Source organism: Saimiri boliviensis, assembly GCF_048565385.1.
Source record: "Saimiri boliviensis isolate mSaiBol1 chromosome 19 unlocalized genomic scaffold, mSaiBol1.pri SUPER_19_unloc_3, whole genome shotgun sequence".
Taxonomy (NCBI): Eukaryota; Metazoa; Chordata; class Mammalia; order Primates; family Cebidae; genus Saimiri; species Saimiri boliviensis.
In genome coordinates, this window is record NW_027412504.1 from 114,783 (window position 1) to 131,558 (window position 16,776).

The window sequence follows — 16,776 nt, forward strand, 5'->3', positions numbered from 1 at the left end:
CATAATTTTAATAAAATGCTATGAGCTTCTGAATCAAAATTACAAGGCATTGCTACAAATACAAAAATTGATGTGGTTACCATATGTAAAGCATGTACACATATAAACACACACACACACACACACACACACACACAAATTCTCTTTCTCTGTATCTTGTGTTAACACGCTGTATCCTTTGTTACAGGGGAAAGAAATGATACAAGAAAAGAAGGATGAAGACACAGTTCTTCCTTTGGTTTCAAAGGTTTGGATGGAAATTCAACATTTAGCTTAATTTACTTAGTGAGAAATTATTATGTGCAATGCACTGCTCAGTTGTTTCAGGAATTGTAAACATCAAATAGAGACACAGACTGGATCTTTACTATTATTTGGAGAAAATGAAACAAATATAGAAATAAGGAAGAAAAAGCTATGTGTCCTAAACAAACCATGTTTCTAATGATGAGGCATTTTGTGAAGGAGGGAAAACATCATTTTTCTTTTCAAGTTAGAAAATCAGCTTCATGGAATACACCGTGTTTGAAATCTACTGAAAGTGTTATTCTCGTTATTGACTTCTTACCCACAAAAAAAAAAAAAAAATTGGAAAGAATTATAAACAATAAGGAAACAATTCTCCCAATATTTCCCTAAAGATAACACAATTATTATACTAATTGATTAAATCCCTTTAATTTTTTCTATATTTGTTAAAGTAATCAAATTCTATTTACAATTTTATATGCTTTCTGCTTACTTTATATTTTGTCACAAATATCTTAGTATATTGTATTCCTAATCATCAATTTTTTTATATTTATTTATTGATTTATGTGTTTTGGAGACAGAATCTCACTATATCATTGCAGTGGCATGATCTCGGCTCCCTGCGACCTCCGCCTCCCAGGCACAAGCGATTCTTCCGCCTCAGCCTCCATAGTAGCTGGGACTACAGGTGCCTGCCACTGCACCTGGTTAGAGCTTTCTAGACTTTCTCCCTATAACCCTTGAGCTGGGATGAGCAGAGCCAGGTAATATAGGAGGGAATCGTATGTCCCACGGCTGCTGAGAGGCCCTTGGAAGGCTTCATCTGTAGCACAAGGAGAAGGAGAAATATTCCTTCTGGAGTCGGGAGGCCAGGAGTAGCCTTAGATTAAATTCTTACATTACCATAAAAGTGAATAGCTGGGGGCTGTGGCTCAGGCTGCAATTCCAGCACTTTTGTAGTCCAAGGCAGGCAGATCACTTGAGGTCAGGAATTCCAGATAAATCTAGCCAACATAGTGAAACCCCCTCCTACTAAAAATGCAAAAAAAAATTTAGCCAGGCCTGGCAGCGGGCACCTGTAATCCCAGCTACTTGGGAGGCTGAGGCAGGAGAATTGCTTGAACTTCAGAGGCGGAGGTTTCAGTGAACTGCGATAGCTTCGCGGCACTCCAGCCTGGGCGACACCGCGAAACGTCATTAAGAAAAAAAAAAAAAAAAAAAACCTTTTGTTTTGAAGAAACTTAATCAACTGTGTTAACACCCACCTACGCCCTCTGAAATCCAATTAGAGGAAAGGGGTGTGGTCTTCAGAGACGTATAAAAGGACACCGCAGGAGCCAAGCTCATGCTTCTCCAGCACCCACAGAGTGGCTTTGCAACTGGCCTTGGAGACTTCCAACAGCTACCGCCACTGCGCCGTGAGACCCTGATCCCTGAGCTGACTTCATCTTTTTGGACAGCAAGCTTTGGTGAGAACGTAGATCTATTTCTGAGGTAAGTGTACACTTTCCAGAGTAGGAGCTGCTATTAGGTTACAAACCAAAACAAACAAAATTTGGGGACTTTATCTGCAAACTTAGATGTTTTTTTTTAGATGAAATGATGTCATTTTCTGAGTTTTAAAAACAGCTCCATTTCTTTTTTTTTAATTATTTTAAACATAACCCATAGGTTTACAAGCTCCATTTAACCTATTTACAAATTAAACATTTTTGTCATCTGTCTTGCTGCATGATCCTCAAATTAATGTTATGATTAATTTTTTACTTAACGTATTTTTTAGTTGTTTTATAGATTATAATCATTTTGCAGTAGTTTCCAAATATCTAGTAATTCTTTAATCTCTGAAGACTCTGTAAATGGGTTAGGAGTGTTGTAATCTATGTGTAAAAATGTGTTATATTCTACTCTACTAGGGAAAATGTGCCTATGTTGCAATGTATGCCTGTACATAGGTAGAGTGCTTTGAATGATTTGGGCAAACATTTTTTTCTAAAACACGGTAAAAGTGTCTTCAGAAACCTCAGTTCCTCTGTGGAAGAAAGCCAGAAATGGCTATCCATGTAGGAAAGTCTCACGGGCAACTATGCAGAAATATCAGAAATAGAGGGTTTCTGTATTTATACTGTGTAGAAACCAGGATTTTAGATTTTTCCTTTCTTTGTCTCTTTCTTTGTTTTAGACAGGGACACACAGCCTAGAGTGCAGTGGTGGAAATAATCCTCACTACTGGCTCTACTTAATACCTCAAGCAATTCTTCAGCCTCATCCCCCAAAGTAGATGGGACTACAGGCATGGACCACCATGTTGGGCTTTACATATATAATCTATATAGTGTGTGTGTGTGTGTGTGTGTGTGTGTGTGTGTGTGTGTGTGTTTAAAGATGGGGTTTCACCATGTTGGTCAGGCTGGTCTTGAACTCCCGACCTCAAGTGATCCACCTGCCTTGGCCTCCAAAGTGCTTGGATTACAGGCATAAACCACCAGGCCCGGCTGTGTGTGTGTGTTTTTAGAGACAGGCTGATCTAGACACTTTGCCATCATGTCGCCCAGTCTAGAACTGAGCTCAAAAAATCTGCCTGACTTGGTCTCCCAAAATGGTAGGATTACAAGTTTGAGCTACCTTGCCTGGCCTACGTTTTCTTCCCCCACCCCTTCCATTTAAAACACCACCTTACTGTCTAGTGCCTTTTATTACTGCATGATACCATTTTTCTGACTGTGTGAAAGAGTAATGACAATGCTTCCAAAGGGCTTAGAAAACATTTCTATCCTCTGTATACCCTTCTATATTTTATCAATATATCCCCAAACTAACAGACAGTCCAGGAATAGTAAACATGCCACAAAGTTTTTGTTGATTGAATGAACACAGCAGCCTAAAAAATGATTGTTTGTTCTATCTTGGAGAAGTACCTTTACCTTGGTTTGTTTTGCCTTGGAGTGTAAAGGCTAGCTTTGCCTGATTTTGGACAAAGAATGACCTCTGCTTTATTTTCAAGCAGGGGCCCTCTGGACAACTCTGAGGGATCCTTGTTACAGTTAAATCAAACGATGAGAGTAGAAGAGCTTAGTTAGCATCCCCTCTCCAAACCAGTCCCTGGCAATTTAGAGTGTAACTACCCCATGAGTTGATAGCTTGATTAAATCCTAGAAGCCCAAGCAACTTGGTGGACACTAACATCTCAAAAAACTGACATTCTTCTGTGCAAAAGAGTTGGGTTTGGAAAGCTGGTTGTGCGTTGATTGGAGAACAATCACATTTTTCTACAGAGGTTGATGGCTCTTAGTGCCTCAGTTTTCTATTTGTCCTATCTCGGTCATTGCAAATGAAAGCCAATTCTCTAGAAAAAAAAAAAAAAAGATGTTATTTAATCACAACCTGATTGAAACTTTGCTTGGATCTTTGTCTCTCCAGGGCAGAAGATTAAATTCTTGTGGTTTTCTTCCCTCAGGAAAATGGACTCAGACTTCCCACAGGCCTTCCAGAAGGAACTCACCTGTGTCATCTGCCTGAACTACCTGGTAGACCCTGTCACCATAGGCTGTGGGCACAGCTTCTGTAGACCCTGCCTCTGCCTTTCCTGGGAAGAAGCCCAAAGTCCTGCCAACTGCCCTGCGTGCAGGGAACCATCACACCAAAAGGATTTCAAAACTAACATTTTTCTGAAGAATTTAGTGACGATTGCCAGGAAAGCCAGTGTCTGGCAATTCCTGAGCTCTGAGACACAACTATGTGGGATCCATAGGGAAACAAAGAAGATGTTCTGTGCCACGGACAAGAGTCTGCTCTGCTCACTGTGCTCTAACTCTCAGGAGCACGGGGCTCACAAACACTGTCCCATTGAAGGGGCAGCTGAAGAACACCGGGTAAGACACAGTGCTGGGATCACCTGCAGGCTGGAGGGTGGAGGAGTTAAAGAGATGAGAAGGGAGATGAGAACCATTGTGGTGATCACTCCATCCTTTACTGAGTGCCAGGTGCTTTTGGAGGTACCAATGATGAAATTTTGAATTCAATATGCAACTATACCTGCCTTCACAAAGCCTGCACCCAAAAAGAGGGTGATTAAGTGAATGTCACTATTACTTTGACTCTACAGTATAACACTAAAGGCATCGAAAAGCTACCAAAACTACAAGAACAAAGAAAATACATTTTGGAAATGTATTTAATCTTACTGGACAAATGACAAAAGCAGGCGGCCAGCATAGTGGAAGGGTGTTTCACTGATCATTACCTAGGTTACAAGAAATCTTCACTCACCAGTTCCCTAAACTGTTATACATCTGAAACCTCAGATTTGAAAATACCGAGGATGAGCAGTGAAAAAACTTGGTTTATTTTCCTCTCTCTAGTCTGTTCATACATTTTAACCCTTGCCTGCGTATCTCACTCAGAGTATGGAATCTATGGTATTTGATTTTCTGTTGCTCACCCTCATAATTCTTTTGCAGGAGAAGCTCTTAAAGCAAATGAGGATTTTATGGGAAAAAATTCAAGAAAATCAGAGAAATCTAAGTGAGGAGGAAAAAACAAGCATGCTCTGGAGTGTAAGTATGAGATCATGTGTCTTCAGGACATGTTTGAGACAGGCATGCCGAGAACATTTATATTAGCCACTTGAGTTGAAATTCTCATATGCCAGATTTTGTCATATGTTTATTTATAGCCTGGAAAACAACCTGACTGTTCAGCATAACAATTTTCAGGTGTTCTGGAAATGTTTTTCAGATAAGTAAATATATATATGTATATTTACATGTATAAATATATATATATATATGTAAATTCTGAGAGGCCAGTATGTGCTTAAAATTAATCAGTATTTCAGGCAGAGGTTTCTGTATGAGATGAATTATGTAATACGGATTAAATAATACATAAATGAGAAATAAAGGCATTTAGCGGTAAATATGATGTTGCTCCTAGGGAAAAAAGTGGGTGGAAACAGTAATTTAAGAACTATGCCTGTGCTAGTGAAATCTGATAGCAAAGGACCCAGACCATGATGCCTGTTTGAGTAGGAGAAAATGTAACATGATGAAAAGCTGAGGAGAAGAAACAAAAATGACGAGGGGAGTGAGAGAACAGTTTGTCAATATTGGGAGGAGAAACACAATGGAATGGGGATTCATGTTCTTAGAATGGTGAGGCGAGACTGTAGCTTTAGACAGAAGAAGGGAGGAGACAGAGCAGAGGTGGTCAGTTTCAGAGATGGGGGCTACAGTGTTTATTGAGATCTTTTTTGTGTGACGGCTTCTGACCCTGATTAGAATATACTGACAACATTTACTAAGAATGACTATTTAGGCTGTGAAGTACAAAGATTTGAGACTACAGACTAATTGAGTAACAAATATATATATTGTTGATGATGATTTAACAATCAATGATAAATTTTACTTGTTTTCTAGTGGTATTTCAGATTTGAGAGGACATATATTTAAACATTTAAATCTAAAGGGCTTTTATGCAGGTGTTCAAGAATTGATGAATTATAAACATTTTGAAGGAAGGTCTTTTTTTAGGTTCTGTGGTACATGTGCAGGTCATGGAAGATTGTTGCATAGGTACATTCATGGCAAGGTGGTTTGTTGCCCCCATCCCCCCATCACCTATAACTGACATTTCTCCCCACGTTATCCCTCCTACCTTCCCTCCCACTATTCCCCTCAGCACCCACAATGGACCTCAGTGTGTGATGCTCCCATCTCTGTGTCCACATGTTCTCATTGTTCAACATCCACCTATGAGTGAGAACATGTGGTGTTTGATTTTCTGTTCTTGTGTCAGTTTTTTGAGAATGATGGTTTCCAGGTTCATCCATGTCCCAACAAAGGACACAAACTCATCATTTTTTATAGCTGCATAGTATTCCATGGTGTATATGTGCTACATTTTCTTTGTCCATTCTATCATCAATGGGCATTTGGGTTGGTTTCAGGTCTTTGCTATTGTACACAGGGCTGCAATGAACACATGTGTGCATGTGTCTTTATAATAGAATGATTTCTAGTCCTTTAGGTATACACCGAGTAATGAGATTGCTGGGTCAAGTGGAATTTCTATTTCTAGATCCTTGAGGAATTGCCACACTGTCTTCCACAATGGTTGAACTAATTTACACTCCCATCAACAGTGTAAAAGCATTCCTATTTCTCCACATCCTCTCCAGCATCTGTTGTCTCCTGATTTTTTAATGATCGCCATTCTAACTGATGTGAGGTGGTATCTCAATGTGGTTTTGGTTTGCATTTCTCTAATGCCCAGTGATGATGAGCATTTTTCATGTTTCTTGGCCTCACATATATCTTCTTTTGAAATGTATCTGTTCATATCCTTTGCCCACTGTTGGATGGGTTTGTTGGTTTTTTTTCCTGTAAATCTGTTTTAGTTCTTTGTAGATTCTGGGTATTAGCCCTTTGTCAGATGGGTGGACTGTGGATATCGCTCTGGTTCTGTGTCTCACTCAGTGGGAGCTGCACTCCAGAGAAGCTTCCTTTCAACCATCCTGGTCTCCCCTAAGGAAGATCTTTTTAACTTATCCTAGTGTTTGTAAAGAATGAAAATTAAACGAAGGAAAGGTCAGGATGAATTAGTGGGTTCTGTGAGGTGGAAGTCGACCTGGGTATGTAACCTACAAAATCCATGTCTCTCCAGGCCTATGCCCTTCTTCGTGCACAGATGATCAGGGTTGAGTATATGAAGGTGCATCCAGTTCTCCATAAGGAAGAAAAACAACATTTAGAGAGACTGGGCAAGGAACACGAAGAGATATTTCCACAACTCCAGAGAAGTTGCATCAACATGCATCAAAAGAAGAAGCACTTGAAAGAAATGTATCGGGAACTAATGGAAATGTGTCATAAACCAGATGTGGAGCTGCTCCAGGTAAGAACTGAGGATGTCCCTTGAGACACTCCATATTAGCTGACATTTACATCTTTGCTTTTCATTGGGTACCAAAGACATACTTCATCTCCTGCATTGATGGTGATAGACATTCCCACCTAGTTATAGAGATAAACTACAACTCCTAACCTAATCATAGAAACAAAGCTTTAGGGAGCTGTGCAGATAGATTTCCACAGAACATTTTCCACCTCAAGCTTTCTTCTCCAGTTCATTTCATTAAAACTCTGGAAGAGAAAACATTCATGTGAAAATAATATTTTTATCTATGTTGGATGATACATAGAAATTATGAAGAAACTAACATTTCCTTCTTCCTTTTTTTGGGCAGTCCTAGGTTTGAAATGCCCTTGACTTGAGCCACATTACCCCTCAGGAACTAGCCCTGAAAAAGACCACATTGTAGACAGCTGCAGCAATGCACAGTCACTACTCAACCTTTCTCTCTCACTCAGATCCAGGGTCCTGAATTTATCAGAAACAGATTCTGTCAATTGGTCTTACTGGTATTAATGTGAGAAATGACAATACATTTTAAAAGACCTGCAGTGATAGTACGTAGTACTTCGAAAGTTTTCAAAACCTAAAGACTAGACAGGTAGAATCTAACAACTTGTGTGTTCATTTGCTTCCTTCTTTTGAGACAGAGTGTTGTTCTGTCACCCAGTCTGAGTGCAGTGGCCTAATCTCAACTCACTGCAACCTCTACCTCCTGTGTTCAAGCAATTCTCCTGCCACACCCTCCCCAGTAGCTGGGACTATAGGCATGCACCATGACACCCAGTTACTTTTTTTGTATTTTTATCAGAGATGAGGTTTTGCCATGTTGGCCAGGCTAGTCAGGATCTCCTGTCCTCAGGTGATCCATTCACCTTGGCCTCCCAAAGCATTGGAAATACAGATATGAGCCACTACACCCAGCCAGAATAACAACTTTCTAAAGAAGTATCTTTTTTCTCTCTCTCTTTACAGGATTTGGGAGACATCATGGCAAGGTATGTTTTTGGTCATCATTGCAGGCCGAAGCACAAGGTGTGCTATGAAAAACATCAAGCTGTTTTCAACAAAGTGAAAACATAATTTGTTAACATAATGTGTCAGTGTGATTGTGTGTGTATGTGTGTGTACTCAGGTGTTCGTGTGTTATGTTGAATATGTTTTCTTATGCCCTGTATCAGATTTTAATCTTTTCTTACTTTCCCAAGTGACTCAGGGGGTAATGTTTTGAAGAGTTCAGTGCAGAAGTTACTAGGATATAGTTGCCTAATTTTAAGATTCAGAATCATAATTAGAAACAAACTATTTGGTGGCAGATAGAGAGAGAGGCAATTATCTTTCAGTGGTAGTAGGTTAGAAATGGAGCAAATCCTTAGAAAGATTCCCTAAGAGAGCCATAAACCCATCCTAGGATTGTGGAGTTACATGACAATATCAGAAGTGGGTTTGAATGAAGGATTTCCTGTTGGAATCTTTTCTTAAACACAGACACCAGAAAGGTTAACCAACTGCACCTGCTTCTTTGCAGGAGCGAGTCCGTGCTGCTGCACATGCCCCAGCCTGTGAATCCAGAGTTAACTGCAGGGCCCATCACTGGACTGGTGCACAGGCTCAACCGCTTCCGAGGTGAGTGTCGCTGTCTTGCTGGGATCAATATGTAAAGTCTTCAAGTATGGTTTCTATGGGCAGTTTTCCTAGTGTAATGATATTTCATCTGGAAGAAACTAGTTTGTGAATAAGTCTTTATATTTATAGTTTCACTATCATCAAAGAGACTAAACTAAAAGCTGGTAAAATGTAATAAGAATCAGCCATATAACATATTACTTAGAAAAACATAAAACATGCAGAATGGCTCCTTAGGACTTAGAAACATTCTCTGACAAAATTTCATGTATACAAGTATTACATGAGGTATACAGAACTGAGTTAATTCAGGACATTTCAACTTCAAATTAAGTGCTGTTAATGATTGTGATTTGGTGACAGTGTTTTTTTTTTAAGTAAACTTCAGGTGAAGTTTCATAGCATTTGTAATTTTAATCATGTGCATTTTAATCAACCAAAACACCCATGAGTAACTTAAATAACAATGCAAATCTGAGAATCTGCAAACAATAGGAAAGTGATTTGGTGGTTGATGAGGCCTTAGATAGAACTCCAGGACAGATCATGATCAATCAGGCAGATAAAAGAAGTCTGTGCTGAAATCCAGCATGAAAGTCAGATAATTCCTGCAAGGAATCTGCACTTTCCAGAAGATGGATTCAGATTTTCTCTTTAAGTATGAATTTGCTTACTTAAGTGGCAGATCATATTTCTGGCAAAGTGATAATTTATTTAGGTGTAAGAATGGCTCCCCACCTCGTCTCCTGTCCCCAGCCTCCTGCTCGTCCCTGACAGGGAAGAGGAAATGCACATATATTTTATTGCCATGGACTTGGATGCAGTGCAAGAGCTTCCAGTTTTTCCGTTGTTATAAGAAGTAGCTGACTAGACTTAGGCATGACAATCCTCCCCTTATATTTTTGAGTTTATAGAAATTGTGGTCCTTGTAGTTTAGCCATGTACTTATGCAGGTATCCTAACACCCTCTGATTCCAACATTTTTCCAGACAAAAGTTGCCTTTTAATCTTGACCTGTGGTTTCTAGTGAGAGTCTCTTTCTTATCTGAACCTAAGAATGTAGAAGCTGCTTTTCGCTGGAACATTCTCTTTTTTCTACAGTGGAAATTTCCTTCAATTATGAAGTAAGCAATCACAATATCAGCCTGTTTGAGGATGTGAGAAGTTGGATGTGTAGACCTGAACGGGAAGGTGGATCTGTGAATTCTGACAGACCTGACTATTTTGCTGCATGGGGAGCCCAGGGCTTCTCCTCTGGGAAACACTATTGGGAGCTGGATGTGGACGACTCTTGGGACTGGGCTCTAGGTGTCTGTAAGGACTCCCAGATAAGGAATAATGGCACCATGATTACATCTGTGGACATATTTCTTCTTTTATGTGTGAAGGTGAATCATCATTTCCGTCTCTTGACCAGCTTTCCAATGCTTCCTCACTATGTAGAGAAACCTCTGGGCCGGGTTGGTGTGTTTCTGGATTTTGAAAATGGAAATCTGAGTTTTTTGAATGTAGCCAAGAATTCCCTCATATGGCGTTACCCGGATGGCTCCTTAAATTTCCCTGTCAGGCCTGTCTTTTACACTGGCCACAGATGATTAAGATAAAGAAAGCTGACTGTTTGGGAACTGCATGTACAAGGGAGTCCTTCACTGTTCAAGCAAAGGAATCATACTGTTCGGGCTTTTTTTCTGTTTTAGTGTCACTTTATTACAGTTAAATAAAAAATATGTAAAATGCAAAATAGTTTTGTATGCTTTTCTACAATTAAAATAATCTCTAATGGCCCATTACCTAAAGTGTATATTGTGATTTTCAACTGCTTTGTGAATTTATTGGATGGAATTCTGGAAATATGTGGGTGTGTGATTCCAGCTGAATGATCTCAGGCAGGAACATAATTTGCACACCATGGACAGACAGGATTTTGTACAATGCATTTGCAAGTGTGGGAGCTCCCTCCTATTGATACAATAAAGTCTGCACCTCATCACTTTAGGGGGAACATTTATTTTACACCTAAATTGTCACTGAATCTTTGGGCAAAAATGAGGATTTAACAGGCATGTGTCCTATGGTGACAAAAACACATTCTGAGAAATGCATTATTAAGTGATTTTTATCACTGTGTGAACATCAGAGTGAACTTACAAAAACCTAGATAGAACAGCCATCTGCAGACATGGGCCAAATGGTGCAGCCTGAGGAGCCTTGCTTCTCTGAGAACTTGCCAGCAATGCCTGAGCTAGAACCCAAAAGGTTTAACCCACATTGACTTCTGTAGCTGTTTAAAAAAGCAAACAGCATCACCCAGGGGAAAATAGACAGAGGAGCAGACTGTCTGCTTTAAAATGTGTTTATACTTAAAATTCACACAGATTGTGAATTCTCACTGATAACCTAGACCTGAGACATCATCATCACCTCACGTTACAGTGGGAACACATTAGTGTCAGGAAAAAAGAAAACAAGACAAAACGAGCAAAACCCAGTTCTGATAAAAACCCAGATTCTAGTGAGTCAACTGAGTCTGTCTACCTACCACATGGTCATTTTCATGATCACCAATTAAATAATGGCAACAGATGTTCCACTCCCAGTCTAGCAGATGATCCTGACTGATGTCTGGGGTTCCTCAGTTGGGGCTGTTACCTCGAATATATTCAAAGGGCCTCTTCACGTAGCCACTTGGGCTTGCTCACAGCATGGTAGTTACCGTTCCACAGTGAAGATTCCCACAGAGTCAGGAGAAGTGTTATTATGCTAGAGTAAAACATCAGCTATAGTCACAACACTACACAAAGTAAAGGGACTAGAACATTCAACAGTAGCAGTCTTGAAGTTACATCATAGGAAGAGAATGTGGGATGGAATGTATCTTTAAGAAGTGGACATTGAGGATCTACATCCAGAGACTGTGGTCCTATAAAACATGAGCTCTAAGAAGCCCTTTAGATCTGCCCCAGATTCGTGTAAAAGGGCAATTGACAATTGAGACCAAAAAAGAATTAAAGATTCTTTTGCAATTTTTTTTCAAGATTTAGTATCAACTGGACAATCATTATGAAAACAACATGGCAAAACCATTGAGGAAGATGCACAAGATACTGAAGTAGAGGGAGTGAAGGATGATCCATCTCCTTCAAGATGACCAGAGACAGACCCACTAACTCTAGGACAGTGAGATGAAAAAGGTCAGTGCACCCTTGGCAGGAACCCCTCTGATGTCTCTAAGTGGCTGGAAACTATTAATGTAGGCCTTCTGAGTGCCTTGTACTTTTCAAGATTTCTTGATGGTAAGAGCCACTAACCAGATTTCATAATACATAGAATACCTTCAGCACAGAGGGTGAGAAAGTCTTTCCTTCAAAAGCCAGAAGTTCAGAAACTTGTAGCCACGGCATCCAATGGACCTTACTGTAAGTGTGGACTAAAGAGAGAGAAGCATTGGCTTTAACCTCAGATAAACGCTGTTCCATTCTCACTGCCCTGTGACTCCCATACTCACAAGGGAAGGTGAGGTTAGGTGCTGTGGCTATTCCTTCTTCTGGACTGTAGAAATGTTTGATGCTGACTCAGAGATATGTTCTCTGTTTATTAAAATCTAATGCCTATTAACATTCTGCTGTGAAGGAGATAGGCTGTGTCCTGTCACAGGCCTCTCACCCTGTGCCCATATGTTCCACTCCTCTGGCCCTTCGTGATCCATGATGCCTGCCAGAATCACTGAGATTCTTCTCCACCTCCATCAGTCCTCTGGCCCAGGTCTCAGAACACAGGTCCCTGTCTATCCATTTCTCATTATCTGCCCTTGTCCTTCAAATTCACAACATAAGAAAAGTTGGTCACCAAAATATCCTGGAATGGGAAACAAGGGTTTCCTCTTTGGCCTGAGATCCAGCAATGCAGATGCAGGATTCAAAGGTAGGAGGAGGAAGCAAAAGTGGATGCCCTTGAAACTACTCAGTCACATCCTTGTGACATCTGAAAAGGTAAAAGGTATTTGGGGTTAAACAATTGGAACGGAGAAAGAGGACAGTCACGTTCAGGTGTATATGGAGAAAGAGAGATTCTGTCAGTGCCTTACACAAAGTAAAACTCTCTTACTTTAATGGGATGTACCCATGCATGTGTCAGAAAAGTAATCCTAGGTGAGAAAAAGCAAAGTCATAGTGAAGAAGGGATCCAGATAAAGAAGGGAACAGGCAACATTTCCTGCACATTTCAAAATGATCATTTCCCGGAATTAGCATGAAGTGTCTGTTGTATATCAGTATCCAAAGTGAAAAAGACAGCTGAGAGTAATATGGTGTCATGGTTTAGAGCAATGTCTTGAAGTTAAACTGCCTCAATTTGATTCCCACACCCACTGCTTATAAGCCTCATTCCCAGAACAAAGTGCCTTTCTCAAAGCAATGTGTGTGGATGTGGACTCCATGGGTGTGTTATGTGTATATTCACATAATATAGTGTTGCTATATACACAGTAATTGTTTGTACACTCACACACACACACACACACACACACACACACATATCCTGCACCTATATAAAATAATTGGATCAGTACCTTGCAAAATGGTTAAAATTTACTTAAACAAACAGCTATAAGACAGAGAAACTGTAAAGGTAGTTCAGCCAAAAAAAAAAGCAAATAAATGGGAATAAGAGAAATAACAGAAACTTATGAGGAGGCAAGGAAAAAAAGAGCAAATCATTGAGAGAGAACCCAGGTTTAAGATAGCAGTAAGTGAAAGTGCCAGAAAAAGCATTTTAAAACCCAAAGAACTATAAATCGTTCTACTATAAAGACACATGCACATGTGTATTCATTGCTGCCCTGTGTACAATAGCAAAGACCTGGAACCAACCCAAATGCTCATCAATGATAGACTGGAAAAAGAAAATGTGGCACATATGCACCATGGAATACCACACTGCCATGAAAAACAATGAGTTCATGTCCTTTGTAGGGACTTGGATGAATCTAGAAACCATCATTCTTAGCAAATTGACACAAGAACAGAAAATGAAACACCACATGTTCTCACTCACAGGCGGGTGTTGAACATGCAAACATGTAACTCAGGGAGAGGAGCATCACACACTGGGGGCAGTTGGGGGAGGCGAGGGGAGGGACAGCAGGGGGTAGGGAGTGTGGGGAGGGATAACATGGGGAGAAATGCCACATATAGTATGCACCTATGCAACAACCCTGCATGATCTGCACATGGCTCCTAGAACCTAAAGTACAATTTAAAAAAATTAAAAAATTTAACAAAGTTCTTTAAAACTTCTAACATTTGCATTAGAAGATTGATTAGAGAAAGGACACATTTGCATATCACCTGGGACGGAGGTTTCATTGGTTCTCACACTCAGGGTTCTAAGATGCCATGATCGTGACATGCAGCAGTCACAGATCTCAAGGATCACTGGAGCTCTCCAACCTGCCTCAAAAGAAAGCAGAAAATGCTGAAGGTCTCGGCTAAGGGATTCACAATCTAGGACTTGGGCTTTAGCCTGTGAATCACCTTCCTGTATGTTGTCCTCAATTTGTAGAGTTGTGACACAATGCTACTTTTCAGCTCCCAGAACATCTCAAATGACACCACAGGCTGCTCCCCTAGGCTCCTAAGCCTTGCTGTGTCTCCTAGTCTTAGTTTGGAGAGCCATGGTGGTTCTCAGTCACCCTCAGAGTATGTGAGGCAGACACCCCAGCCAGTTTATAGTGGAGCCACAGAAAAATGGGAGACTTAATGAGGTTGTGTGAGGACACTGGGAATATGAAGTATAAAGGACTGAACCCATATGTTCTGGCTTCAACATTTTTCCCAATCACCCAGGTGTGCACCCACTCAGGACTCAACTTTCCTTTTGTTCAGTGATGCCTGTCAAATAAGCTTTAAATAAACTTCCATAGATTAGGGAGATCTGGCTCTTAGCTTAACAGGTTCAATGAAGGACTTCACATGACTGATTATCTGTGAGAAATGAACCCTGATTTCCTGGGGTTGAGAATATTATAGATTTTATAATGTCTTCACATTTCAGTCCACATTTATTTTATGATTATGCTCCAAAATTTTATTTGCTTTCTTTTTTTTTGAAGACGTGTTCATATTTCAGTCCACCTTTATTCTGCAAACTATGCTGAAAATTATTTTACTACTTTTTAACTCTCTCTCTCTCTCTCTCTCTCTCTCTCTCTTTCTGAGACATGGGTATCTCATTTTACTATAAAAATCTGCATTCTCTATCTACTAGATTATTCTTTCAAATGTAAATAGATTTTGTACTATCCATTCCATAAGTAATTTATACTGCCTTTTACTTTGTAATTTACTATATACATTGGTTTATTACACTTTGTGTTTCTATAACAGAATTCCTGAGGTTAGGTATTTTGTAATAGAAAGAAGTCAATGCCCACAATCCTGGCTACTGAAAGTCTAAGATTGGGCAGATGGACCTGGTGAGGGACTCTGGTAGAGTTCATTTATTCCAGGAAGTGGAGAAGAAGCAGGCAGGTTCAGAGACATTATGTGGTGAGAGAGAAAGCAAGAGAGAGAAACCAGGAAGACAGATTTTTTTAAAAACAACTTGCTCTCTCAGAAACATAATCATTCCTGCTGAAGCTAAACTTCACAACCCCATCTCAGCCCAAAAACATGAAGGCATTCCCATGACCCAAACATCTCGGAGTAGGCCCTACCTCTCCACACTGATAAACTGGAGATCAGTTTCAACATGGGATTTCACAGAAAGGAGCCAAACCATAGAACATATGATAGTTTAAGTGATGGTAGCCTCCTCATTTTAAGTTTTATTTTCTCCTTCCCTATCACTTTATCTTTTTTTAATAAATTGAAGATCCAGGAAAAGTTTCAAAATCAGCACTATGAAATAAAATTTTGTTGTAATTATTTAAAACCTAAACATAATGATATTTTCTTAGACTGTGAATCTGGCATTCAATCTATTTCTTGATTTTGTTGGCATTCGTCACTTAGAATTTTCATTCATTATGTTCTTGGAAACTTCAATGCAATATTTCTTTATATTAGGTCTTTTATTTGTTCATATATTTGTTAGCTGCACATGTAGTATGTATTATGTTCTAAGAATTGCATTAGAAAGTGAGAATATAGTGGCAAATAAGACCAATTCTGGCCTTACCATTTTAGAATGTACAGTTTCATAGTAATATCTACAAATTGAATGAGAATTTGTTGGATATTATGAGGAGCTAGCATAATATTCTTAGAGTGTGTAATAATAACTGTCTGGTCTACAGATGGTGGGAGGAATTTCCCAAAATGCTTTTGTTTGAGGTTTTCTGAAAAGTAATGAATGATTAGGATTTAGAGACATAATCAGCCAGATACTTGGATCTACCCATCTAGATCAGACTTCAAGAGAAAACTAAGAGCTCTAATGAGTTCAGTAACTGAGATATTCAGCACTTTATTCTTCTACCCCAACTTAGTTTAAATAGGTGAGTAAAACACATTGTTTACAATATGAATGCCTTGGATAAATTATGTGAAATGCCAGAAACAAGACACAAAGAACCACATATTGTATCATTTGATTTGCACAAAATGTCTACAATGCACAAATCCATAAAGATCTTAGGTATATATACTTATTTGTAGCTCTAACTCTCACTATGCATATAAAAATAGAGACAATTATAAACAAGAGACAAGAATAACACAGAAGAGAGAATTCTCAGATTTTTCTCAAGAACAAAAACAAAGGTTCTCTAATAATTATATATATGGACTGCAATTCTTTCTTTTACAGATATGGTTGAGCTTCCTTGAAGAGACTACATAGTTAAGTGTGTTGATTAATACCCTGCAATGGAGATTGTATTGCTTAGGTAGAGTATCTTTAAGGTCCCATGTAATTGTTTTAAAAGGTATAAACCTTAAAAACTATTTTGAGTTTGTTTCATTTTGTCTTTTAGCCACTCAATAA

General features: G+C 39.3%; 1 protein-coding gene and 1 long non-coding RNA gene across 5 annotated transcripts in view; one reads left to right on the forward strand and one right to left on the reverse strand.

The window, feature by feature from the left end:
- LOC141583326 (uncharacterized) overlaps positions 1-16,776 on the reverse strand; it is a 42,745-nt gene that overhangs the window by 6,175 nt on the left and 19,794 nt on the right. Inside the window, exons 8-9 of one of the 4 annotated variants that reach the window (XR_012515994.1) lie at positions 14,139-14,240; positions 1,740-3,598 (exon numbers count right to left, since the gene is read on the reverse strand). The exons of 2 other annotated variants lie outside the window; for them this stretch is intronic. This is a non-coding gene — a long non-coding RNA (uncharacterized LOC141583326). Of the gene's footprint in view, positions 1-1,739; positions 3,599-13,926; positions 14,241-16,776 lie in introns of those variants that run through there. One more of the 4 variants, XR_012515992.1, reaches the window with a different exon arrangement.
- LOC141583325 (tripartite motif-containing protein 43-like) lies at positions 1,693-10,498 on the forward strand. Its single transcript, XM_074392557.1, has 7 exons — positions 1,693-1,746; positions 3,710-4,124; positions 4,713-4,808; positions 6,919-7,149; positions 8,143-8,165; positions 8,696-8,793; positions 9,895-10,498. Exons 2-7 carry the CDS (start codon positions 3,714-3,716, stop codon positions 10,386-10,388), a joined length of 1,353 nt encoding a protein of 450 aa, XP_074248658.1. The 5' UTR covers positions 1,693-1,746; positions 3,710-3,713; the 3' UTR covers positions 10,389-10,498.

Bases quoted from the DNA above. Each gene is read 5' to 3' on its own strand.
- LOC141583325 (XM_074392557.1), top strand. From the start codon at position 3,714: ATGGACTCAGACTTCCCACAGGCCTTCCAGAAGGAACTCACCTGTGTC. The intron at 4,809-6,918 runs GTAAGTATGAGA...ATGTCTCTCCAG, and splicing joins AAACAAGCATGCTCTGGAGT to GCCTATGCCCTTCTTCGTGC. The intron at 8,166-8,695 runs GTATGTTTTTGG...GCTTCTTTGCAG, and splicing joins TTGGGAGACATCATGGCAAG to GAGCGAGTCCGTGCTGCTGC.